The 24,119-nt window shown below is 56.4% G+C and overlaps 1 protein-coding gene across 1 annotated transcript; it reads left to right on the top strand.

The window, feature by feature from the left end:
* Nucleotides 1-603: 603 nt before the first annotated feature.
* Nucleotides 604-21,846, top strand: ITGA5 (integrin subunit alpha 5). Its single transcript, XM_082665303.1, has 30 exons — nt 604-884; nt 7,276-7,406; nt 8,763-8,878; nt 9,014-9,134; nt 9,342-9,403; nt 9,492-9,537; nt 9,787-9,912; nt 10,149-10,193; nt 10,335-10,378; nt 12,111-12,167; nt 12,358-12,410; nt 12,688-12,896; nt 13,178-13,369; nt 13,591-13,636; nt 13,808-13,909; nt 14,106-14,161; nt 14,297-14,451; nt 14,754-14,891; nt 15,023-15,090; nt 15,438-15,588; nt 15,671-15,763; nt 15,909-15,988; nt 16,127-16,207; nt 16,320-16,425; nt 16,958-17,110; nt 18,019-18,105; nt 18,218-18,331; nt 18,927-19,028; nt 19,582-19,704; nt 20,341-21,846. The coding sequence occupies exons 1-30, from the start codon at nt 664-666 to the stop codon at nt 20,422-20,424; spliced, it is 3,162 nt and encodes a 1,053-aa protein (XP_082521429.1). The 5' UTR covers nt 604-663; the 3' UTR covers nt 20,425-21,846.
* The last annotated feature ends 2,273 nt before the right edge of the window (nt 21,847-24,119 follow it).

Raw genomic sequence — 24,119 nt, 5'->3', positions numbered from 1 at the left:
GGCAGGGAGCCGAGAGCCGGTGTAGGTCCTCCATCGGATCGGCCTGACTGGGAGCACCCTGTACCTCAACTCCTGAGTCCCAAATCCAGCTGGCTGGAACCCAGGCACCCCATGGCCCCGGAAGGCAAAGGGGGAATCCCAGTTGGCCAGATGCCAGAGGTGTCTCCTCTGCCTTTAGACCCCAAAGCCTCCTCCCTGAATTGGTGAGGGAGACCCCACACACATATTCAGACTCCCTCCGCCCTCCGGAGGTGATTCCTTTCCTCATTAGGAAATTCTCCGCTCCCTTTTTCCGACTCCTTTTCCGAGCGTTTACGTTGTACATCTGGAAAGGAGGCGGGAGGAAGTAGGGGGAAGCAGCGAGAAGGAGGGGGAAGAGCCCAAAGCAGCCCAGTCTGACCCAGTCCAGACAACCGGCCTCCAGCTGGGGCTGGGGCGAGGGAAGTGGAGAGGTGCGTCCCCCCCCACGCCCCTTCGGGGTGGGGGGCGCGGGCTCAGCGTTCCAGGGACCCAGGAATGCCCCCCCGCCCACCCCCCCGGCAGGCGGGGGGAGGGCTCAGCCGGGAGTTTGGCAAACTCCTCCCCGCGTTGAGTCATTCGCCTCTGGGAGGTTTAGGAAGCGGCTCCGGGTCGGTGGCCCCAGGACAGGGAAGAGCGGGTGCTATGGGGAGCCGGACGCCAGGGTCCCCTCTCCTCGCCGTGCAGCTGCGCTGGGGCCCCCGGCGCCGATCCCGGCTGCTGCCGCTGCTGCTGCTGCTGCTGCTGCCGCCGCCGCCCAGGGTCGGGGGCTTCAACTTAGACGCGGAGGCCCCAGCAGTGCTCTCCGGGCCCCCGGGCTCCTTCTTCGGCTTCTCGGTGGAGTTTTACCGGCCGGGGACAGACGGGTGAGTTGAGGAGGGTTGGCGGCGGGCTGGCGGGGTCGGGGGTGCGCGCCTGGAGACAGGGGGCGCGGCTGGAGTCTGGAGGGGACCAAGGCTTGAGTTTGGGAGGCGGAGTTTGGAAGGACTAGGGTTGGAGTTGGGGGCCCTCGCCGGAGTTGGGGGCCCGCGCTGGAGTAGGGAGGGGACAGTGGCCGGCGTGGAGGGTGGCCAGGAGTTTGAGAGCGATCAGCAGGGAGACGTGTGGGGTGGGGAGAGGACACGAAGCTGCAAGCTGGAGGAGTCTGGGCCGGGGTCTTGGGGCCAAGAGAGAGGAGGGCGCGGGAATGGAGAGCAGAGGGTCTCTGGCTGAGATCCGAGAGCTGCCGGGACCGGAGGCGGATGGGGACGGAGAGGGGGCGCGGAGGCCAGGGTGGGCATTTTGGAGCACTGGGGAACCCCGGGACCCCTGAGGGCCATTGTGCGGAGAGAGAACGGGTCGAAGCAGAATGAGCTGTGTGTAGTAAGAAGGGAGTCGGAGGCTGAAGGGGTCCGGAGGTTAAATGGGGGCCAGCCCTCCCCTCCCCCCTCAACTCAGACTGGGAAAGACTCGGGAGGGGGACGGCGGCTCCCTCCCCTCTCTCCTCGGTCTCCTACTCCGCCCGCCACCCCCAATCTCTGTTCAGAAGAGGGGATCCGGGAAGTTGGGGAGAGTCCCGGGACCCTGGTCCTGGGGGGCGCCGGGGCTGGGGGCTGTCTCAGCCAAGGGCGGGGGCTCGGATGTGTCGGGAGGGGTGTGTGTGCGCCCGTGAAGGGGGGTGGGCGGTTTCCCTCTTCCTCTAGCTCTTGGGAGGAAGAGAAAAACTGATTTCCTGTAGCTTGTCGGCTGGAGCTGAGCTGAGACCGGGACTTCTGGGGCTGGGGTCGGAAGCTGGGGAGACGCGGGCTCGCAGGGCCCAAGAGCGTCAGAACACAGGACCTCAGAGACCGGGGAAGTCTCAAAGGAGGATCCCCATTCCCAGCTCAGCAGGGTGACAAGCAGAGCGGACCCTGTGTGCCAGGAAAATGGGGAGCCCACGGGCTTGGGGAAACGAGCTAGGCAACATTAGAACAAGGGTGTTTGTTTAAATGTGGGGGGGGGAGTAAGAGGGGAAGGAAGCTGCTCCTGGGGTGGGACGGGGACTCCCCGGTGCCAGATGCCTGATCCTCCACGATGTCTGGAATAATCCTCTTTCTGCATCTCTGGGCTCTGAGATTGCCACTGCTCCCCACCATCGCCACCAGCACAACCACCCCTGGTATCCAGCTTTGATAGGACCTCTGTCAGAGGTGAGCTGTTCCTACACATGATACAGTTAACTGAGCTCTACTCATTTCCTTTAATTTTTGGAGAAAAGGGGTTAATCTAGGTAATTCACTTGGGGTATGGGGCATATTTCTCCTTTGTCTGGAGGATGGTTAGGCCCCAGCTGTTGGTTCTGGGCTATTCAAGGTCCCCACCCAGCCCCCACCCCACCCCCCTGGCCTCCTGCCCAAACCCCATTGCATCACCCTGGCCTGGAGCTTCTGCCAGGCCCGGCCTCCCCCAGGCCCCTTGCAACTCCTTACCACAAACCTAACGGGGTAGAGAAGGGGGAGGGAGGGAGGGGAAGGGATCCTCCCCCACAATAGGGTATCCAGTTATCTGTATCTTAACCTTCCTCTTATCCCACCCCCACTCCCACCTAACAAGAGTGTCATCTCCCTTTTAAAACACTCCTCTGAAACATCTGGACTTTCACACACTCCCAGTTGGTTCCCTAGGTGTCTGTCTGGCCCCTGGCCTGATCCTAAAGTCCCAAAAGCCCTTTTCTAAAGCAGGACCCAGCAGTCTCTTCCCCTCCCCCTCCCCTCTGCTCATCTCTTCTCCCAAGAGAACCCAGGTGTCCAGCTTGTGCACCTCCCCCTCTCATTTTCTCTCTACAAAGCACTCTTAGAATAGGACTCGGAACATTCCACCTCCCCAGTGACCTCCCTCCCCACCACATCTGGGACTTTCAACCCCTCCTACCTGTGGGGGACAAATGTAGCCCCTCACCTGGGGCCTTTTCTGGAGAGGGAGGGCCTCAGTGTTCTTGGCCCCCTTTATCACCTCTCACTGTGGAAACCGAAACAGCATCAGAGGGCAGGGTAAGCACTAGAGAGGTTACACAGTAGGAAAGGGGCAGGCTTTAAGTCAGGCCAAGCTGGGTGTGCGTCCAGGCCTCACCACTTACTTGTTCTTTGTGTGACCTGGGCTGAGTTACTTAAGACTTAAATACTGGAGCCTGGTCTTCTCATGAAAATCAGACACCTAACTTATGAGGCTGTTCTGAGGACTAAACGAGACAATATATATAAAAATCGCCTGGTCCGTGGAGGGTGATCGGTATGTGGAGGTAGGACTTTTATGAGGTAGCTATTTTCTGGTTCTGGTTCTCTCTTCCCTGGACACCACCTAGTTCTTTGTCTCAGATTTTCACTATTTCTTACTCACTTCTAATATTTGCTTATGGCAGAGATAGTCATAATAGTGCCTCACATTCCTTAGCACTTTCATATCAATTTTTCTGTCGGATCATTACAAAAATCCTTGCCTTAGACAGACGAAGCATTACGGCTCCCATTTTATGCGTGTCTATGAACTGAAGCTTCAGGAATCATAGAAGTTTAGAACTAGAAGTTTGTTTAGGGACCATTCAAGGGCAACCCATCATTTTATGGGTAGAGAATTCAAGTCTTGGAGAGGGCAAGTGACTTGACCCAAGACCTGCGCTTGAAAGGTGCACCAGCCTTAGCCCAGCTCCTTCGCCATGTGGAGCTGCCACAAGTGGAGGCAACTCTTCCTTCCCAGCCAGCCAGGCATTTCCCTCGAGACTACACTGGGGGACCCAGAACCAGGTGTCTCCTCTGGCCTGGCCAGGGCTGCCGTAGGACCTGCAGGAGCTGGGTCCAGTCCACTTGCTACTCTCCACCCCCGACCTTGTCAGGCCAATAGAGTCAAACAGTAACCATGTATTGAACAGGAACTTGGTTAATCAGAAGCCTGGCTGGGGAGATAGTGGCGAGGAGAGGAGGGAACAAATTGGCAACGGGGTAGACCAGAACAGTGGCCTAGGTATCAGGATTCCTGGCTTCTGTTCTTAGGTTGAGAAGGATTCTAAGTGACCCCAGGACGTGTGACTTAATTTCTCTGGGACTTAGTTTCCCCATCTGTACAATGAGGACATGGGACTAGGTCAGCAGTATTTTTTGTTACAGTTTTTTATTTTCTTCCTTCCCTTCTTCCTTTCATTCTTCCTTCCTTCCTTCCTTCCTTTCTTTCTTTCAATTCAAATGATATCTTATCAGGGCATTCTATATAAAACAGAGAAAAGGGCTTCCCTGGTGGCGCAGTGGTTGAGAGTCCGCCTGCCGATGCAGGGGACACGGGTTCGTGCCCCGGTCCGGGAGGATCCCGCATGCCGCGGAGCGGCTGGGCCCGTGCGCCATGGCCGCTGAGCCTGCGCGTCCGGAGCCTGTGCTCCGCAACGGGAGAGGCCACAACGGTGAGAGGCCTGCGTACCACAAAAAAGAAAAAAAAAAAACAGAGAAAAGAGGTTGCTCTGAAAGAAGATGGAGAGGAGTGTCAGGACCGAACTGGCCTCTGCTCACTCCATGTGGCAGCCCTGAGGCATCGACAAGAAAGTCTTCAAACCACGGTGTTGAGGCAGCCTGGGTCTCCAAGAAGCAGCTCTAGAACATCAGAGTTCCGAGGCTTCAAAATAAATTACGGCAATTTATTTCTTCCCTTGGTCTCTATATTTTGGAAGAGTTTATCTGCCAAGCTGCATTTAGGAAGGAATAATTCATTCCTTTTTCCTGTTTTTTTTTTTATCCACCAAAAATTAGAACAAGAAGACGTCTATAGCTGCCAATCAGAGCTTCTGACCAATATGAGATAACTAGGTTCCCCACAGGAGTTGATATAATTCCGGCCCAAAGCAAATACACTTGAGGTTTTAATTAGCCTGGGCTGCCTTATCAGGTAAATGCATGATTTCCGTTAGGCTCTCTGAAATATTGAAAAGAGCCCAAGGACCCTCCATCGTTACCTTCTTGGACCCCTAGTAGGACCCAACTGCTGTAGGATTTAGGAGGCAGGAACCAGGAGTGGGAGAATAAGGATAAGGTATGTGACGTGCCACCCCTGACACTGGGCGCCTCTCTTGGCACGTAGGGGAGGGCACTAGCTACTGGACTGACTTGGAGGAGCTGGGAAGGAAGGGCCACTGCATCCTCAGGTATAAGCCATGGGCGGCACGGGGCAAGTCTGGGTCGGGATCTGTGTCCCTTGCCTGTACCCCAGATCTCCTGAACCTTCACGCAGCCATGGCATATGCGCCTGGCCCACAAGTCTGTGGGCTTTCTAAGCCTTGTAAGGCCTCTCTCTCACCTGCCCGCCCTGCCAAACTCCAAGCTTCTTCCTCAGGCCATCCCAGGAGCACCCAGGCTCAGCCCCCCTCCACGGAGTGGTGGGAAAATTGGGGGTGGGAGCAGGGTCCCTTGGCCAAGCCCCTACGCTCTCCCGGAAGACTTTGAGATAACCTGTTCAACCTCTTCACCCAGAGGAGGAGGGAGAGGGTATTCCCAAGTCCACACTGAGCTAGTGCCCGGCCCAGAACCCCTGCACCACTGCTGTTTTCTGCGAGAGGCATGCACCCCTCTCTCCTCCCCCAGCCCGGGGGCAATGCAGTCTCTCCCCACCACCAACCTCACCTACTAGGCCTGGCAGCCAACCAGGTCACTGTGCCTCCGAGTAGCCAGCTCCCACCCCCCTACTGAATGTACTGCCTGAGTGAGAGGGGTGGGGCCCAGCAGGCGGGCGGGTGGGTGGGAGACAAACGGCGAAGTGAGAGGTTGGAAACAGACAGGAAGCCGCAGGCAGTAAACATTTCCTGTCCCCAGGGTAACCGAGGCTGGCACCCCACCCCCCACCACTCCAGGAACTCTCACTCCAGGCCTCCCTCCTATCCCTCTGGACCCTTTCTTCTCCCATCCTCACCCTCTGGCCCTGCTAGACCACCCTCACTCTCTGCTTCAGCCCCTTGGAGCTGCTCTCTCTGGTGTTCCCATTCCTATTCCTCTTGGACCCCCCACCCCACCCCTACTTGATGTATCTCTTGTCTCCCATCCCGTCACACACACACCCGCTTTTGTGACCTCTACCGTAATCCCTGACTTGGGGACTCCTGGTAAGAAAGGCTAATGAAGGGATCCAAATAGCGGGAAAAGGGTGGGTGTTGGGAGTGCTGAAAGCTGAAAGGGGCCAGAAACCAACAGAGATGGAGAAGCCCAAGATCTGAGATGAGAGAGAGACGGGGGTTCCTAAAACCAAAACCAAGAGAGCAAGCAGTCCTAGGGGCAGAGGGACAGATGGAGAAGCAGTGCCAGAGCCAGTTATGGGAGGAGAGCAGAGGCCAAGGCTGGCGGCTGGCAGGGACACTGGTTCAGTTGCCCCGGCTGCCAGATGCAGCCTCATGGGAGACTCTGGAGGAGAAAGCCCAGAAGGCTGACTACTGCACAGAGGTCTTGGAGGCAAGGGACCCAGAAATGATAGAGGCAGAGCCAGAGGCAGCAAAATTATCCAGGACCTTAGCTGTCACCACCCCATTACATAGGACCCCCAGCAAAGGCAAACTTCTCCTCGTCGTCTCAGGGGGAACGAGGCACTGTGTCCAAAACTAAGACCCAAGAAGACCCGGATCTGAGTTCAGACTCTGACCAATGGTGTATGGGATAGGGGTTCAGAGGCTGAGACAGAGACCCAGCCAGGATGGGGAGGTCCCACCAGAGCGCAGGGTGAGGGCAGGTCCACGCCCAGGCCCAGGGGAACAATTTGCTTTCACCATTCTCCAGTTCCTCTCTCCACTTCTGCCTGGTTTCCAAGACTCACATTTTCCTCTGACATGCCCCAGGGCTGGGCAGCTGGACGCCTGGGTTTTGCCCAGAGAAGGGCTTTGGCTTGGGAGGAGAGGGTATAGGCTAGGTAAGAGGACCCTGGGGTTCTAGGGGCTGCACCTCCAGTCTTGGCAGGTCCATAGAGGAGATAGAGAAGCTCTGGCCCCGGCCTCTTGCCAGAACTGACTCTGGTTCCTCCTTCTAATGACAGGGGAAGGTAGGAGGGGAGAGAGTGGGGGGAGGAGAGAGGCTGTGTTAGTGACAGCGGCACATGGGGACCGCCTGACTCCGGCCTGGGCCTCTGGCATCTGTGGCATCTTCTGAGATATAAATACAACCCGGGGGGCATCTGTGCCACGCCCACCCAGACCCTGGCCCAGAGGCCTGGGTCCTTCCCGCCTGGGGAGACTGGAGAAGAGCTAGGAGCCTCCCTGAGCTGCCTCTCCTTTCCCCTCCGCAGGGTCAGCGTGCTGGTGGGAGCGCCCAAGGCTAACACCAGCCAGCCGGGAGTGCTGCAGGGCGGTGCCGTCTACCTCTGCCCCTGGGGCACCAGCCCAGCACAGTGCACCCCCATTGAATTTGACAGCAAAGGTAACCCTCTTCGTAGGTCGGGGAGGTTCAGGGAGGGACTAAGGGGTGGGGCTGAGGCTAGGGGGCGGGGCCCGGGCGGGGTCTGGAGCGAGGGGCGGAGCCTGACCAGTTCCCCGGCCACGTGCTCTGAGGCTCTGGGGCTCCAGCTCCGTGCAGCGGTGCAGCGGCTCCCCGTGGCACTCACACCACGTTCCCAATCCAGCCCAGCCCAGCCCAAGGAGGGCGGGCATGATTCAGAAACATGTGGCTCTCATTTTCCTTGAATCACCCACAACTCAGGGAGGCCAGGGCAGTAACACAGACAAAGACAGGGAGAGTCACAGAGCCTATTCGATTCATTTAACTAAGCACTGACTAAGTGATAATGCGTGCCAGGCTCTGTGCTGGTACTGCAGGGGATTGAAACATGATTAAGGCCCCGCCCTCAAGGAGCTTAAGGTCCGGAGTAGATGCAGAGAGGGATGGAAGGAAACAGGCTGAGAAAGAATAATAACAGCAGCTAACGCTTCAAGAGCACTTGCTATATACTGGGCACTGTTGTAAGCACTTTACATATATTAACGCACTTAATCCTTTCAACGATGGCGCGAGGTGTTATTATCCCCATTTTATAGGTGAGGAAACGGGTTAAGTAACTTGACTAAGGTCACACGGCTAGTAGAAGGTGGAGCGAGGACATGAACTTGAGCAGTGTGGCTCCAGAGATAAACTGGGGTGAGGGGACAAAAGAGGAGAGCATCAAAAGATGGAGACGGTGGGGGAGGGGTGGTGTAAGAGCACAAAAGCGACCGATTTCTTTTTAAAACCTGGAAGACGGATGAGAAGCGGAGGAATAAAAAAGGCTGCCCCATAGAGGCAGAGAGGGTTTGGAAGGAGAGAGACAGCCAGACAGACAGATGCGCACACGCAGACACGAGGGGCAGAGATTCAGTGACGTGAGAAAGGTCAAGGACATAGAACACGTGCTGCTAGAGACACAGGCCCAGGTACAGACAGAGAAGTGCAGCCAGAGGGTGGCCCTCTCAGGAACTAGCCATTCTTCCCCACCTCACCACAAGCATCCTTGTCCCAGCTGGGTGAGGAGGCAGGCGGACCAGGGGAATGCACCTCTAGAAACCCCAGGTTCTGTGTGTGTGTGCGTGTGCACATGTGTGCACATGGGCTTGTGTGCACGCGTGCAGGGGAAGCTGAGTCAGGCTACAACAGGCAGACTGTAAGGACCTTCCCCACTCCCCCTCCCATGAGTCATGGGCTCAGGGCTTGCAAGTGCTTGGGTGCCCCCAGGCTGAGGGCACGGGCTGCTCTAGGGCTCAGCTGCCCACAGCTGGCATGACTCCCCTTTCTCACTCCCCCAAGGCTCTCGGATCCTGGAGTCCTCGCCGCCGTCCAGCCTCGAGGGAGAGGAGCCTGTGGAGTACAAGTCCCTGCAGTGGTTCGGAGCGACGGTGCGAGCCCATGGCTCCTCCATCTTGGTGAGGGCCAGCAGGCTGAGTGGCGTGGTGGGCAGGAGGGGCAATGGTTGCGGTTAGCGGAGCACAGTGGGGGAGGCGGGGAAGAGAGGTCCTGTTGGACTAAACCTGGACCTCCCTCCTCCTGGGCCCTCCCAGGCCTGTGCTCCCCTCTACAGCTGGCGCACCGAGAAGGAGCCGCTGATCGATCCCGTGGGCACCTGCTACCTCTCCACAGACAACTTCACCCGGATTCTGGAGTATGCGCCGTGCCGCTCAGGTAGGGCAAGAGGGGGCACGAGCCCTGAGTCTGCCTTCTCTGTGAATCCCCACGGTCCCCTGCCCCCCATCAGCCTTGATGCTCACTGTCTGGTCCAGAGAGGTCCTTTCTCTGGCCCCCTCTCCCCTCTCCTTCCCCAAGCTTCCTGCTCTTTCCTGCCTGACCCATCTGTGTGGAGCTCCTTCCCACCACCTTCTCCCCTTGCAGATTTCAGCCGGGCAGCAGGGCAGGGTTACTGCCAAGGGGGCTTCAGTGCCGAGTTCACCAAGGTGAGGAGGGATCTGGGAGGAGAGTGGCTGTGGGTGCTGGATGCAGGGGAATCAGACCAGATGTGGACTCACCTCCTTCCCCCCACAGACTGGGCGTGTGGTCCTGGGCGGACCAGGGAGCTATTTCTGGCAAGGTAAGCCCTTCCTCCTCTATCCCTGCGTCTGTCTCCCGCACCTGGCCTCTTATCCCTCTCCCAGCCCGAGATCACCATCCTTCCCTCCTCTGCCCCCGTCCCAATTCTCCTCTCCCTTTCCTGAGACTTACCCCTCCACAAGCTTCCCGTCCTTGAACCAGACTTCTGAAATCCTACCCAGTCAGCCCCCAGTGCCCCCATCCCTGCCACCTCCTCCTCCAGCCATCCCCTCCTTATCCCCTTCCCCAGGCCAGATCCTGTCCGCCACCCAGGAGCAGATTGCAGAATCCTATTACCCCGGGTACCTGATCAACCCAGTTCGGGGGCAGCTGCAGACTCGCCAGGCCAGTTCCATTTACGATGACAGCTACCTGGGTGAGGGAGCAAACGGGGTGGGAGCTGCAGGGGGAGCACCTCAGGGGCCCCTGTCCTCGCTCACCCCCCCACCCCGCCTCCCTTCTCCCACCCAGGCATCCCCAGCCTCCTGCCCTATGTGTCATGTGGAGGCTGACTACGAAGGCCCAGTAGGGGTGGGGAAGGGATTGAGGATGGGCCAGGACAGAGGGGTCCCCAAAGTAGGAATCCTAATATCCGCCCACCCTGTCTCCTAGGATACTCTGTGGCTGTAGGTGAATTCAGTGGCGATGACACAGAAGGTGAGTGTGTCCCAGGCTGGGGCCAAGGGAGGGGGCAGATGGAGACCCAGGACCCAGAGCCACAGGGACTGAGACACTTACCATTTTTGTCTGACTCCCCTTTCCCTGCCCTTAGCCTACAACTTTCTCTTCCCTCTACAGACTTCATTGCTGGCGTGCCCAAAGGGAACCTCACCTATGGTTACGTAAGGCCCAGCCTGACTCTCCCTCCCTCCTCTGCTCTCCCGTCCCCTGGCTAATCACAGAGAACCATGCATGGCAGTTTGGGGGGGTGAAAAAAGTGGATCAGAACACGGGCTCTTGGGTCAGACCAGTGTTTGAGTTCTGGTACTCACTCTGGATGAATCAATCTGTGATTTATTCCTACCCCACTTCATTCCATAAAAACCTTGAGTCTGCTTAACCTCTCTGAGCCTCATTCTTCTCTTTATAATGGTATAATAATAGTTCTGACCTCACAAGACTCTTGTAAGGATGAAGCGAGATAATGCACGTGAAAGTACTTAGCGAACTGTGCGGCAGTGTACAACTGTAGCTGTTATTATTAGACCATGGCGAGTGCTTTAAAAAGGATATAGATAAGAACGCTATAGGAGTCCATTCAATTACCAACATTTATGAGGGCAAGGTAAGAGATAAGAAGATGAATAAGACATCATACCCCATCTTGTAAGGCGCTTCTAATCAAGTATGTAAGATAAGACACACAAGTGATTGTAATCGAAGGTGCAGCTCCTATTCACGAACCCCTCAGTGCGTCGGGCACTGTCCACTCATGAGTTCTATTCTTCGCAACAAGCTTATCAGGGGAGATATTACCATCACATTTTACACATGAGAAAGCTGAGGCTCAAAGAGACCAAGTAAGTTGTTTAAGATCACCCAGTTAGTAAGTGGCTGGATAGAGATTTAAAACCAGACCTGTCTTATTCCAAAGTCAGCATTCTTTCTGCACTAGGATAAATTTCAGAAAAGTGGTCAAGATGATATAGCAGTTTAGAGGGAAGAATAACCTCTTTTCTAGGGCAGGGATGGACAGAAAATGTCCTATGAAAGACCAGTGGAGATGAGGAAAGAGAGCATCTGGGCGGGAGCGTGAGAAGAGGCAGGGAAGGAAAGGGAAAAAATGCAAGCCAGTTCAGCATGGGCTGATTGGGCATGAGGAGACTAAAGAGAGGTTGGGCAGAAACAGATAGGTTGGGGCCAGATTCTCCAGGGCGTCAGAGGACCAGCCAAGAAGCTGAGACTGGGCCGTGGCTTCAGGGAACCACCACGGATTTGCAAGCCAGCCGTATCCCTCCTAGACCGGCTCTAGGGCGATCGGTCCCGCTGCCATGGAGGAAGGGTGCTGAGGGGAAGGGAGAGCCCGAGGCAGGGGGAGGCCAGGGGGCTCTCCAGCAGTCCTGGGGGAGGGCTCACACCAGAGGAACAGCTGCAAGACTGGGGAAGAGAAGAGGGAGTCGAGAGCCTCAGGGGACCGGAAGGGCCCATCACTAAGGGGGGCACGTCGGGGGAGCCATGAGTGTTTGTGACTTGGGAGGGCTGGTGGATGTCCTTCAGCTAATAATTATTGAGTGTCAGCTGCTCACCAAGCACTACTTTAGGCTCTGAGGAGAAAGCAAAAAACAAAACAAGGCTCCTGCCCTCACTTATCTGACACTCTAGTAGGTAGACAGGCACAACAGAGAGATAAGTACGAAATCTGTCAGTAGTAGTTGATAAGTGACATGGAGGAAAATAATGAAGTCTCCCTGGGATGGAGCTACCCAATATAGAGATGGGAATGTGAGGCAAAGCAAAGGAGGGAACTAGGAGACAAGTGATCTATGTCTTCAAGGAATGCCTGCCCCTGGGTATCCTGTACCCATGGGATGGTCTGGGGGTCTGGGACCAATGGGTATATCTCCTCGTCCCCAGGTCACCATCCTTAATGGCTCAGACATCCGGTCCCTCTACAACTTCTCAGGGGAACAGGTGAGGACACCTTCTCCCCCCCGCACACACACACACAACCCAGCTTGGCCCTTTGCCAACCAAGCCCCTGCCCTGAGCCCACAAGCTCAGCCCAGCTTCTCAGGCTCCCTGGAGTCCCTGATTTCCCCTCATAGCCCTTGTTGATTGACCCCCTAGTTCTGACCCACTGCTGCCCTTCTGTCCCTCCCAGATGGCCTCCTACTTTGGCTATGCAGTGGCTGCCACAGACATCAATGGGGACGGGTGAGTAGTGGGAAAGGGGCACAGCACAGGACGAGGAGTAGGGACGGGACAGAAAAACGCAAGGAGAGTTTTTCTCTGCATTCTCCTCCTCCTGCCTGCATTCCCTAGGCTCAGGGGCAAAGAGAGAGCTGAGAACCAAAGACCAGAAGACCTCAGGTCTCTCACTTGGGTGGGAAGGAGCCCGGATCCAAGAGGCCTGGGATTTCCTGGCTCTGGGATTGAGGAGGGGACATGGCAAGGCAGGGCCTCAGGATAACTGCGTTTCCCGTACCCTCAGGCTGGACGACTTGCTGGTAGGGGCGCCCCTGCTCATGGAGCGGACAGCCGACGGGCGGCCGCAGGAGGTGGGCAGGGTCTACGTCTACCTGCAGCGGCCGGCTGGCATGGAGCCTGTGCCCACCCTTACCCTCACTGGCCATGATGAGTTTGGTCGATTCGGCAGTTCCCTGACCCCCCTGGGGGACCTGGACCAGGATGGCTACAATGGTAAGCACCGTGGGCTCAAGTTGCTGAGGAGGAGTGGGGGCCTGAGTCAGAAGGGATTTGGGGAGAGATGGCTGTCAGATAAGATACCCAAGACCCCCAGTGACTCCTCCAGGAGGTGTGTGGATTTTAATCCCAATGTCTGGATCTTGGGGCTTGAAGAGGTTAGAATACTGGGAATGACAGATGGGGAAAATAGGATCCCGGGTCCTGGGGTCCGATGGTAGAGATTTGAACTCCTGGATTCCTGGCCTGCTGACTGCTGTGTGTTGTGTGTCTTGCAGATGTAGCCGTTGGGGCTGCCTTTGGTGGGGAGAACCAGCAGGGAGTGGTGTTTGTATTCCCTGGGGGCCCAGGGGGCCTGGCCTCTAAGCCTTCCCAGGTCCTGCTGCCCCTGTGGGCAGCTGGCCACACGCCGGACTTCTTTGGCTCTGCCCTTCGAGGAGGCCGAGACCTGGATGGCAACGGATACCCTGGTGAGTTGTGCCAGCGGCCCCTTTCACCTTAGAATTCCCTGGTCTCAGAACCCTAGCCCCTCTAATGCACTTTCCTAAGCTCCTGGGTGCAGTTCTAGGATGATGCCACCAGATGGCGGTGTCCCCTCACTTCGGCCTCCTTGAACAATGCAACTGGAAGGGGTTGGGAAGGATTCTGATTTGGGGCTTGCTGTAAGGGGTAGTTTCTTGACTTCTTGCAGATCTGATTGTGGGGTCCTTTGGTGTAGACAAGGCTGTGGTGTACAGGTATGAACTTGGGCAGGGGGCAGCCTGGGAGACGTGGGAACTGGGGGATTTCTCAACAGGGCCGAGTTTGGGGAAGTGCACAGACTGGGATCCTGGGGCTTGGGCGTCAGCTTCCTGTGCCCAGGTTCCTGAGCAGTCTTAGTTCTTTGACCCCACACCCACTCTTGGCAGGGGTCGCCCCATCGTGTCTGCCAGTGCCTCCCTCACCATCTTTCCCGCCATGTTCAACCCAGAGGAGCATAGCTGCAGCTTGGGGGGGAACCCTGCGTCTTGGTGAGTGGGGTGCCCAGGAGACTGCGGGGATGGAGTCTGGGGGTGTTTCATCTGTGCCTGGAAGTGGGGAGGGAGACCAGGTCTTTGAAAGTGGACAAATGGGACTGTCCCAGTCTGGGTCTGTCTGGGAGGCAGGTAGGGAATAGGATGCCTGTTCCAGTTGGATACACCAGCTTTCCCTTTGGTCTTCCTCCAGCATCAATCTCAGCTTCTGCCTCAATGCTTCTGGAAAACACGTTCCTGACTCCATCGGTGAGGGAGAGACTGCCTGAACCTTTCAGGCACTGGGATGGGGATGGAGGGGCTGGGGACTCGGGGACCTCTTATCTCTCTGGATAGATTAGAAGGGAGGGGCAGATGCTCATTAACGTATGTGCCCGGCTGCAGGCTTCACGGTGGAGCTCCAGTTGGACTGGCAGAAGCAGAAGGGTGGAGCGCGGCGGGCACTGTTCCTGGCCTCCCGACAGGCCACCCTGACCCAGACCCTGCTCATCCAGAACGGGGCTCGGGAGGATTGCAGAGAGATGAAGATCTACCTCAGGGTATGGGCCCGGGGGCAGGGTCGGGACTGGCCTGGGAAGAGTGGCCACGTAGAACTGGGTGCCCCTCATGAAGGGAAAGAGACAGGGAGATTCCAATGAAGGGTCTGGGACTTTGGGAGGCTGGGGAAGGGGGCCCTTCTGTTGGAGGAGCTGGGAACCAGGCTGCCTCTGAAGCAATGAGCATGGTCAAGTTTGGACACCTGAATTCTGGAGGGTCCTGAGTGGACAGAGGGAGATGTGAGAGGATGAGGACCAAGTCCCCTGTGTCCCCTGAATCTGTGAACCCTCTCCCCCGGCCCCAGAACGAGTCAGAGTTTCGAGACAAACTCTCCCCGATTCACATCGCCCTCAACTTCTCCCTGGACCCCCAAGCCCCTGTGGACAGCCACGGCCTTCGGCCAGTCCTACACTACCAGAGCAAGAGCCGCATAGAGGACAAGGTGAGGGCAGGGTGGGGAGACGGGCCGGGAGGAGAGGGGCCTGGGCCGCTAGGGGTGGGGCCCTGGAGGGGGGAGCCGACAGCTTAGAAGGGGGTCGCAACTCCCCCTCTCAAGGCTGCCCTGCTCCCCAGGCTCAGATCTTGCTGGACTGTGGAGAAGACAATATCTGTGTGCCAGACCTACAGCTGGAAGTGTTTGGGTAAGTGAAGGCTGACGTCAAGCTGGGGGGTTCCAGATGCCAAGGTCTCCTAGCAGAACACATGGAGCTTGGAAGCACCTGGCATGTGAAAAAGTAGAATAGGAACGTATTAGCTGGCTGTGTGACCCTGGGAAATTGTGCAACTTCCTCATCTGTATAGTGAGAATAAGAGCATCTATTTCTCTGGCTTTGGGGAAGGATTAAATGAACTAATCTACATAAAGCATCTAGCCTAGTGCCTGCCATAGAGTTGGAACTCAGTAAACGGTGTCTATTATTGTTATGGCCCATTGTGTTGGTTTGCGGATTAATTCCCCAGTGTCCCTGACCCTGTGTGTCCCCTCCAGGGAGCAGAACCACGTGTACCTGGGCGACAAGAACTCTCTGAACCTCACTTTCCATGCCCAGAATGTGGGTGAGGGCGGCGCCTACGAGGCAGAGCTTCGCGTCACGGCCCCTCCGGAGGCTGAGTACTCAGGACTCGTCAGACACCCAGGGGTGAGAGGGGACTCTTAGGCAGGGCTTGGGAGATCCTGCCACAGGGACACCAGAGCCTTACCTGCACCCACCCCACCTCCAGAACTTCTCCAGCCTGAGCTGTGACTACTTTGCTGTGAACCAGAGCCGCCTGCTGGTGTGTGACCTGGGCAACCCCATGAAGGCGGGAGCCAGTGTAAGTCTGGGACAGGAGAGAGGACCCAAGGGAAAGTGACCGGCTCATCCTGAGAAGAGCTGTGGGATAGGGAAGGAGGGCTGCAATTGGGATTTGGCAGACGCCCAGTCTAACAGCCCCCTTGTCCTCCCTCCCTGTCCTCCAGCTCTGGGGTGGCCTTCGGTTCACAGTCCCGCACCTCAGGGACATGAAGAAAACCATCCAGTTTGACTTCCAGATCCTCAGGTAGGGAGTGGGTGGGGCCAGGCTGAGGCTGAGTTGGGGGCGGGGCCGAGGAGGGTGGGGCAGGGGCGGAGTCTGGTGCAGGTGAAATTCTTCCTGGCTGGTCTCCAGCACCACCTGAGTCTCTCCTCCATCCCACAGCAAGAATCTCAACAACTCTCAAAGCGAAGTGGTTTCCTTCCAGCTCTCTGTGGAAGCTCAGGCCCAGGTCTCCCTTAACGGGTCAGTTCTCCGGGCAAAATGGGGCTCTCTGGGAGGCAAGATGGACTTCTAGGAAAGGATGCACATGGGATGGGGTACCTTCCACTGTCCTCTAAACCACCCTCCTCTTTAGTGTCTCCAAGCCCGAGGCAGTGCTATTCCCTGTGACCGACTGGCATCCCCGAGACCAGCCGCAGGAGGAGGGGGACGTGGGCCCTGCTGTCCACCATGTGTATGAGGTGAGGAGGGACAGAGGCAGGGAGGCCCTGGTCCCCAGGTGTGCTACTGGGAGTGGAGGGCCGGACTAGAATGAATGACAGGGAAGGAGGGGCTGTATGAGTGACAGATGGCTGGGACCAGCCTGAGGGATTGAGAGCAAGAGAGGGGGAGTGGGGAGTGAGAGAGGAAGTCCTGGGCAGGATCAGTGTGAGAGACTGGCCAGCTGAGCAACTTAGAAGGGAAGGATGGGGACTTACCTGGTGGTCCGGTGATTAGGACTCCACGCTTCCACTGCAGGCGGCACGGGTTCAATCCCTAGTTGGGGAGCTAAGTTCCTGCAAAAAAAGAAAAAAAAAAGTGGTGGGGGAAGGATGGAGCCGCCTCCTCCAGGAGGCTTGGCTGGGGAGGATTTCGCCTCTGCCCGTTGATTTCCTCCCTCGCTCCTGAGATGGGAGACTCGCAGCAGGCATGAGCGGGCCACCAGGACCTGGGTTGCAACAGGGCAGAATCACTGCCTCCCTTCCCATGATCACCGTGCCCTCCTCTCCTCAGCTCATCAACCTGGGCCCCAGCTCCATTAGCCGGGGCGTGCTGGAGCTCAGCTGTCCCCAGGCTCTGGAAGGTCAGCAGCTCCTCTACGTGACCAGGGTCACAGGACTCAGCAACTGCACCACCAGTCACCCCCCCAACCCACAGGGCCTAGAGGTGAGGGGCCTGGGGACTGGCCTGGGGGTGAGGGGACCAAGTCGAGGGTGGTTGGGGAAGGTCCCCGGGAAACTAGAAGAGCCAAGTAGGGTGTGCCTGGAGCTAGGACTTAGGCCACAGGAAGGGGGTCCGAAGGCCCACAGACACCTTGAGACCCTGGGAGGGGAAAAGACTGTTTTATGCACTGCCCTTCTGTCTTTCTGCCTGAAGTATCCTTCCCTGACGTCTTGCCCTGGCGTACTCCTAGGGCCCAGCTCGGCACCACCACCTCCGGAAAGCCTTCCTCAGAGCCGCTCGCCTGGGCCCCATTGCCTGTTTTAAAGCTCGTTTACACATAAACAACAATGCACTGAGCCACGTTACAGGCTCAGGAAAGATCGCACCAAACAAAACTCACAAGGCCCCCACTCTCATGGGGTTTATGTTTTAGTGGAGGGTAGGAGACAATAAAAATTAAAAAGAGAGAGAGAGAGAGAAACAGGTATTGAGAAGTGTTGAGAGTGCAGTGCTAAAATGCTGGGGCAGGGCAGGGCCCGGCTGGGAGCCTGTTTGAGTCATCAGGGAAAACCTCTTGAGGAGAGAACAGGTGAATTGAGGCATGAAAGGCAAGGGTGAACCTGTGTGTGAAGACTCGAGAAAGCATTCCAAGCAGAGGGGACAGCCGGGGCAAAGGCCCCAAGGCAGGCACGGGGCCCTAATTATCTATTGACATCTCCTCCTTGTAAACTCCAAGGATCAAGTCTCACCCGTTTCGGTATTTCAGTGCTGAGGTCGGTGCCTTGCCACAGGAGGTGGTCAGTTGTATGGGTGGAAGACCAGGTCGAAGCTGCTCTGGACCCCAGAGGCAGGCTGACTTAGAGGCTGTAATGAGGTGAGAGAGGCAGCTAATGGTCCCTTTCCTCTTCCAGTTGGATCCCGAGGGTTCCCAGCACCACCGGCTGCAAAGACGGGATGCTCCAGGCCGGAGCCCTGCCTCCTCAGGGCCTCAGATCCTGGTAAGTCCTCCTGGAAATGAGGTCTGGGTCGAAGCGTTGAGTATCTGTTTGCATCCTCAGAGCCACCAGCAGGGCGGAACGCCGCATTCAAGCCTCCCCGCTTTCTTCCCAGAAATGCCCGGAGGCCGAGTGTTTCCGGCTGCGCTGCGAGCTGGGGCCACTGCACCGGCAAGAGAGCCGAAGTCTGCTACTCCATTTCCGCGTCTGGGCCAAGACCTTCCTCCAGGTGAGGGAGCCTCACCTCAGTCCTGACCTCCGACCTTCGGGCCTGCCTGGACTGACGCTCCTTTCCCCACTGCCCTAGCCACCCGCTTTGGTGACTGGGACCCAGGCAGCCGCGCTCCCCTCCCTCACCCTTGTTTGGACAGGGCTGTGTGTCCTTGGCGCCACCTAGTGGCCACATTGGGACCGACAGCTTCCCTTTCCTGGCCCATTCAAAGGAGGGAGGGCGGGAGGGAGACCAGTGGCAGAGAATGATAGAAAACAGAGACGAAGACATATCCATCACAGAGAGGCAAGCAGATGTAGGAACAGTAGAGAGCAGTCATTTATTGAGTGCATCCTATAGGCCAGGCATCATCCTGGGTGCTTCACCCATATTCATGATTCCAAAACAATGCTTTTTCTATTGAACATGCTGTCATCTAACTGTGACTCTTCAGTTACACATTTATTATCTCACATAAGGAACACAGAGAGAGATTCAGAAGAGAATGATTCCAAAATAGGGAAAGATCATAACCAGAGCCAGACCATGGGGAGCCCAGTGACCTCCTAGATACCATACGAGGCCACCCTGAACACCTTTCCACCACCCACAGAGGGAACACCAGCCATTTAGTCTGCAGTGTGAGGCTGTGTATGAAGCCCTGAAGATGCCCTACCGAATCCTGCCTCGGCAGCTTCCCCGAAAGGAACTGCAGGTGAGTCCCGGGCCAGAGGTCTGGGCCAAGGAAGATGGAGTGCTGGGCCTGGCGCTAGCACTGGGATGCGACGGGGGCTGGTCTGATTATGGTGACAAATATTGATTGAGCATCTACTGTGTGCCAGGCACTGTGCTAGGTCCTGGGAATACAGTGATAAGCAAGATGGACAGGGCAGTGAGAAGACGGTGTGACAAGTGCCAGCATGTTTATGGGAACACATCATAGGGACACTCGAACACAGGCTTGCAGAGTCAGGGAAGGCTTCCTGGAAGAAGTGATGTTTAAGCAAAACCTGAAGGATAAATAGGATCTACCGGGCTAACCAGTCAGGAAAGGAATGTTCTCTGGGGAGAGGGAACGAGCAGGTGTGAAAGCCCAAAAGTAAGAGACAATAATGCACATTGTAGGAATTTGAATTTTGAAGATCAGAATTCTGTTAGCCCAAGACGGAAGGGGAAAGGTGGGTCTAGGTCCAGTGGCAAGTGGGAGCCAAGTGTAGGGTGGGAAGGACTAACGGCTTTTCAGCGACCTCTCCTGACCTGCTCCCCAGGTGGCCACAGCCGTGCAGTGGATCAAGGCGGAAGGCAGCCACAGCGTCCCGCTCTGGATCATTATCCTAGCCGTCCTCGTTGGCCTCCTGCTCCTAGGTCTGCTCATCTATATCCTCTACAAGGTCAGCCACATCCTACCTGACCTGGCCTCTCTCTCACCAGGTTCTGCCCTTGAGGCAGCACAGTCCCAAGCGTCTGCCTCCAGACCAGTTCTCCAGCCACATGTCCCCACCTCTCCCTGGCCACAGGCATCCCGTCTGGACACTGCCTATGGGATCCTTTCCTTCATTCTACAGCCCCTAGCTTAGAAAAAGTTCTCTTGACTCAAGCTGATAAGTTTATTTCTACTTTCAAAATCAGTGTTACTCCCAAGTGGCCAGTATGTGGCATTTGTGCTGTCACTTCCTCCAGAAAGCCATGGCAGCCGTCACTGATCGTTCATACCCTAGAAGTAGCCTCAGAACCCTTCTCGAGAGGCAGCCACTCCTAGGCAATGAGACTTAGAACTTGACTTCACACCTATGTGCCGTCTCTGGCTGAACTGGGGGCATTCTTATGGCACCAAAGCACCCCCAACCTTAGCCCTCTTAACCCACTGGACCTCTTGGAGAGGTGGTCTTAACAGCCTGAATTTGGGCCACTTTTGCAAGATGGGGAGATTGGAAGCACTAGAGTCATCTTCATCCCGCCTTGGGATAAGATCTGCGGAGAAAGGGGAACCAGAGTAACTCAACTCTCCCTCCTTTTCCCCTCATTAGCTCGGATTCTTCAAACGCTCCCTCCCATACGGCACCGCCATGGAAAAAGCTCAGCTCAAGCCTCCAGCCACCTCTGATGCCTGACTTCTCCCGATCCCAGACTCCCAATCCTGAAGGTCCAGTCCCCCCACCCTCAGTCTACTGACGGGGAGGGGGCTGGGTGCTTCCTGAAGGTGCTGAGGGCCAGGGAGAAGCTCCTCTCCCCAGCCCAGAGACATACTTGAAGGGCCAGAGCCGGGAGGTGTGGAGCTGGGGATCCCCTCCCCCCATGCACTGTGAAGGACCCTCGTTTACACATGCCCTCCTCATGGATGGGGGAACTCAGATCCAGGGACAGAGGCCCCAGCCTCCCTGCAGCCTTTGCATTTTGGAGAGTTTCCTGAAAACAACTTGGAACCAGAACTGGGGGATCCAATCCCAGTTCTCCGGCTCAGACGTGCCACCAGGACTTCCTGTCCAGCTCCAGCCTGCAAAGATCTGTCCTCAGCCCTGCCAGAAGCCCCCAGCTAAGAACCGGGAACCTGGGGAGCGAGACATGGCAGCTCTGGACAGCCCCCACCCCGGTGGGCCAACAAGGAACAATAACCATGGATGGTGCCCCAGGCCCCGCTCAGGACAGATCCCACACCAGGATCCACGCTGGCCCAGAACCAGCTGCAAGGGGAATCAGAACTCTAACAGGGCCAGATCGAACCTGGGGCCTGGGGTTGATCTGGGACCCAGACTCAGACATTGGTGACGTAACTAGGCAGATCCAGGACTACATTTGAGCCTGCTCCAGACCTGGGCCTGGAGGCCCAATCCACCTCTGACTCAGGAGAAGTCAGGAATTGCCCAGGACCCTGAAGGGGCCACGATGGCAACAGATCTGGAACCTTAACACTGGCCGGACACAGGCCCTACTAGTCCCCTGGAGAAAGGGGGAGCCCGCTGCCCCCGGCCTGCAGGATCTGGGTTCTGCCCGCCAGCTGCACTGACGCTGCCCCTCCTCTCCCTGCCCAGCCCTCCCTTCACCTTGGCTCCGGACACCCGGGACTTATTTAAACTCTGTTGCAAGTGCAATAAACCCGGCCCGGTGCCCCCACTGACCAGAGCTGGAATCTGTCCTATCCCCACTCTTTCCAGAACTTTCCTGGAACCAGACCGCTTGGTGGGTAGGAAATGTTTGTGTTTCTTGCAGCTTCCTTCCACTGGGAGCCAAGAGTATGACCCCCAGCAACTGTGGAACTAGTTTGGGGGTTCCCTTTTCTTAAGTGAAAGAGATGATGGAAGGGGTGAAAGAAAGGCTTGACTCTTCTGCTCATCACCCAGCCCCCGCCAGATCTGGCCCCAGCACCTCCAGGAGAGAAGGGAGCGGAATCCCTTCTCTTTGGGTTTGAGGGTTAGGGAAGAATACAAAGGGGGAGGTCCAAGTTGAAGGTGGGGGACCATGGTCCAGAGACTCACCTGGGCTTTCCTAAATCAAAATAATGAAATGGGTTTCGAGAAAAGGCCGCAGAACTAAATCAGAAGAAAGCCAGCTGGGTTTTTGTTTTGTTTTCATTGCCCATTGTATTCTGGTGCATAGAGGGAGTGTTAAATAGTTTACATACAGTATCTCATTTAATTTGATAGAAATTAAATGTGTGAAGTAGGTACAATTAACCCCATTTACACAAGGGGAAATTGAGGTCCAGAGAAGTTATGTAACTTGCCCAAGGTCACAGACTCAAATTCAGCCTTGCCTGACTGTGAAAGCCCTCATGCTTAACCAACATGGCCTTGAGGTCTTTGAAGAGAAACCAGAGTGAGGGAACCCCTCAGGATCCCCTGTCTCCTCTAGGACTGTCCTAATATCCAGGAAGAGGACAGAGAGGGGTGCTGAAATGCTAGCGGGATCGTTAGAGGCAAAGATGTTCATGTCCTGCTAAACCAGAGTTCAGCCACCAGAGGGCAGCATAGCCACAAATTCATGGGAATTTGGGGAGGGGAGGAAATGAGGTCCTCCTCACCTTTCTTCCCCCATCAACAGGGCTATTCTTATTAACTTAGGCTCCTGCCTATCAGTACCCACGTGATCTCAAAAATATCTCTCCTAGGAGGCCAAGCCCACTCCACACTCCAATCTGTGACGTCTTGATAATTCTGTAACTTGGGAACTTCTTCCCAGAACCCATAAATGAAGAGGGACTGACAGGCAGGGTGAGACCTGACGAGGCAAAGAGACACGCAGTATTTCCGAGGATGACAGCTGTGGCATAACAAAGCACTGGGAATTCTCCAGGAAGGAAATCCCATACTCGCCCTCTCGGGGGATGGGTGGGAATGGCATCAGCCGAACTCCAGGGGCCAAATCTGAGATTTCTTATACGATTATGAGGAGGAAATGAGGAGGGGAAGTGGGCTGTGAGTACTGGGCTAGTATCATGGGTGTGTCTGTATAGCGCCTGTACCTCTGAGTCTCAGAGAGTGACAAGGTCTCTCCCGAGGATGCACAAAACAAGATGAGAATTCCTTGGGCTCAGCAATGCTGCAGATGTAACCCAGCACCAGCCTCTCTGTCCCTGAACTGTAATTCTCAGGCTCTGGTCTGTTTCCCCTTCCCAATCTCCCAGCCCCTCCAGAGCCTGTGTGCCTCCCATCTTGAGACTTGAGTGATGCAAAGGGACAAGAGGGGAAGGGGAAGTCCTGAGTCCTAGCCTCGTCTGTGTCAGTGGAGATGGAAAGGAGGCCCTGGGAAGGGAACAGAGCAGCTGGGGGCACAGAAGGGGGAGGGGGCTCAGGAGAGGCAGCTGGCAGGCGGGAAGCTGATCTGGGGGTCTCAAGTTTCTTGACATCAATTAGAGCAGCCGGCCTGGGCTCATTAGTAGCCCAGGGTGCAGGGCTCATCAATAATGAATTCATCCCACACATTGTCCCCCTCCAGCTGCCTGCAAGGTCACCCCGCCCTCCAGCCAGCTGCCTCCCCTTGGTGAGCTAAGGAACCCCTCTTCTAAGACCTCCCTAACTCAGAGTCCCTGGGGGTAGAGTGGGAGGATGGATGAGGATGAGGGCAAAGGGGTCTCTATCACTGATCAGCCAGGCCTGATGCTGACTCTGGTTTGTCCTCTGAGTCCACCCAGGAGAAAGAGTGGGAAGAGGCAAGGGGGGGTAGGTAACAAGGTGTGGGAGAAGCAGGCTTTGTGATACTAGGCTCGAACAGCATGGTGGTAGGTCGGTTCTGGAGCAAGAGGACCTCCTCTGATGGGCTCGGAGACCCTACCTTCTCCCCCCAAGGCCAGATTCGGGCAGCAAGGCCACAGTCCCCTGAGATCTCTGGGTCTCTGGATCAGAACAATGCCAAGGCATTAGCACCCCCAGGATTCACTTGCCCTTGAGCTGGAGCATCTTGGCAGGTGCAGAAACAGATCTTTTTTTCAAACCAGATCAGTGGAGTGAGGACAAGAGACTGCTGGGGCCCAGAAACAGGAACTTGAACTTCCTGTACCTTAATTAGCCCTATGGTCCTAAATTCCCTGCAGAACCCAGGAATGCCAGTCTTCAGTCCCCTTGCTCTTTCCTAGAGTGTTCCAAGACTCCAGTCCCCCCGCCCTTCTACCGACCTCTTCCTCCCTGCCTCCACTGTCCCTAAATCCCAAGTGTTCTAGTTCCTACTCACACCTCCTTTCCCTCTGGCTGGGGTTGGCCTGAAGCTGGCTGCTTGGCATTCTGGGAAATCCTCCTGCTGCCCTCCCTCTTGGGGCAGGTACAGACAGGTCCAGGCTGCAGCAGCTGCATCTTCCCCAGACACCTCGTAGACT

The sequence above is a fragment of the Grampus griseus genome (assembly GCF_964374135.1).
Source record: "Grampus griseus genome assembly, chromosome: 11".
In the NCBI taxonomy this organism is placed as follows: domain Eukaryota; kingdom Metazoa; phylum Chordata; class Mammalia; order Artiodactyla; family Delphinidae; genus Grampus; species Grampus griseus.
This window is presented reverse-complemented; position numbering and strand designations above follow the sequence as displayed.

Excerpts from the sequence above, each read along its gene's own strand:
- ITGA5 (XM_082665303.1), top strand. The coding sequence starts at position 664 with ATGGGGAGCCGGACGCCAGGGTCCCCTCTCCTCGCCGTGCAGCTGCGC. Across the intron at positions 13,370-13,590 it reads GGATGGCAACGGATACCCTG|ATCTGATTGTGGGGTCCTTT; the intron begins GTGAGTTGTGCC and ends GACTTCTTGCAG. Across the intron at positions 14,892-15,022 it reads AGAGCCGCATAGAGGACAAG|GCTCAGATCTTGCTGGACTG; the intron begins GTGAGGGCAGGG and ends CCTGCTCCCCAG.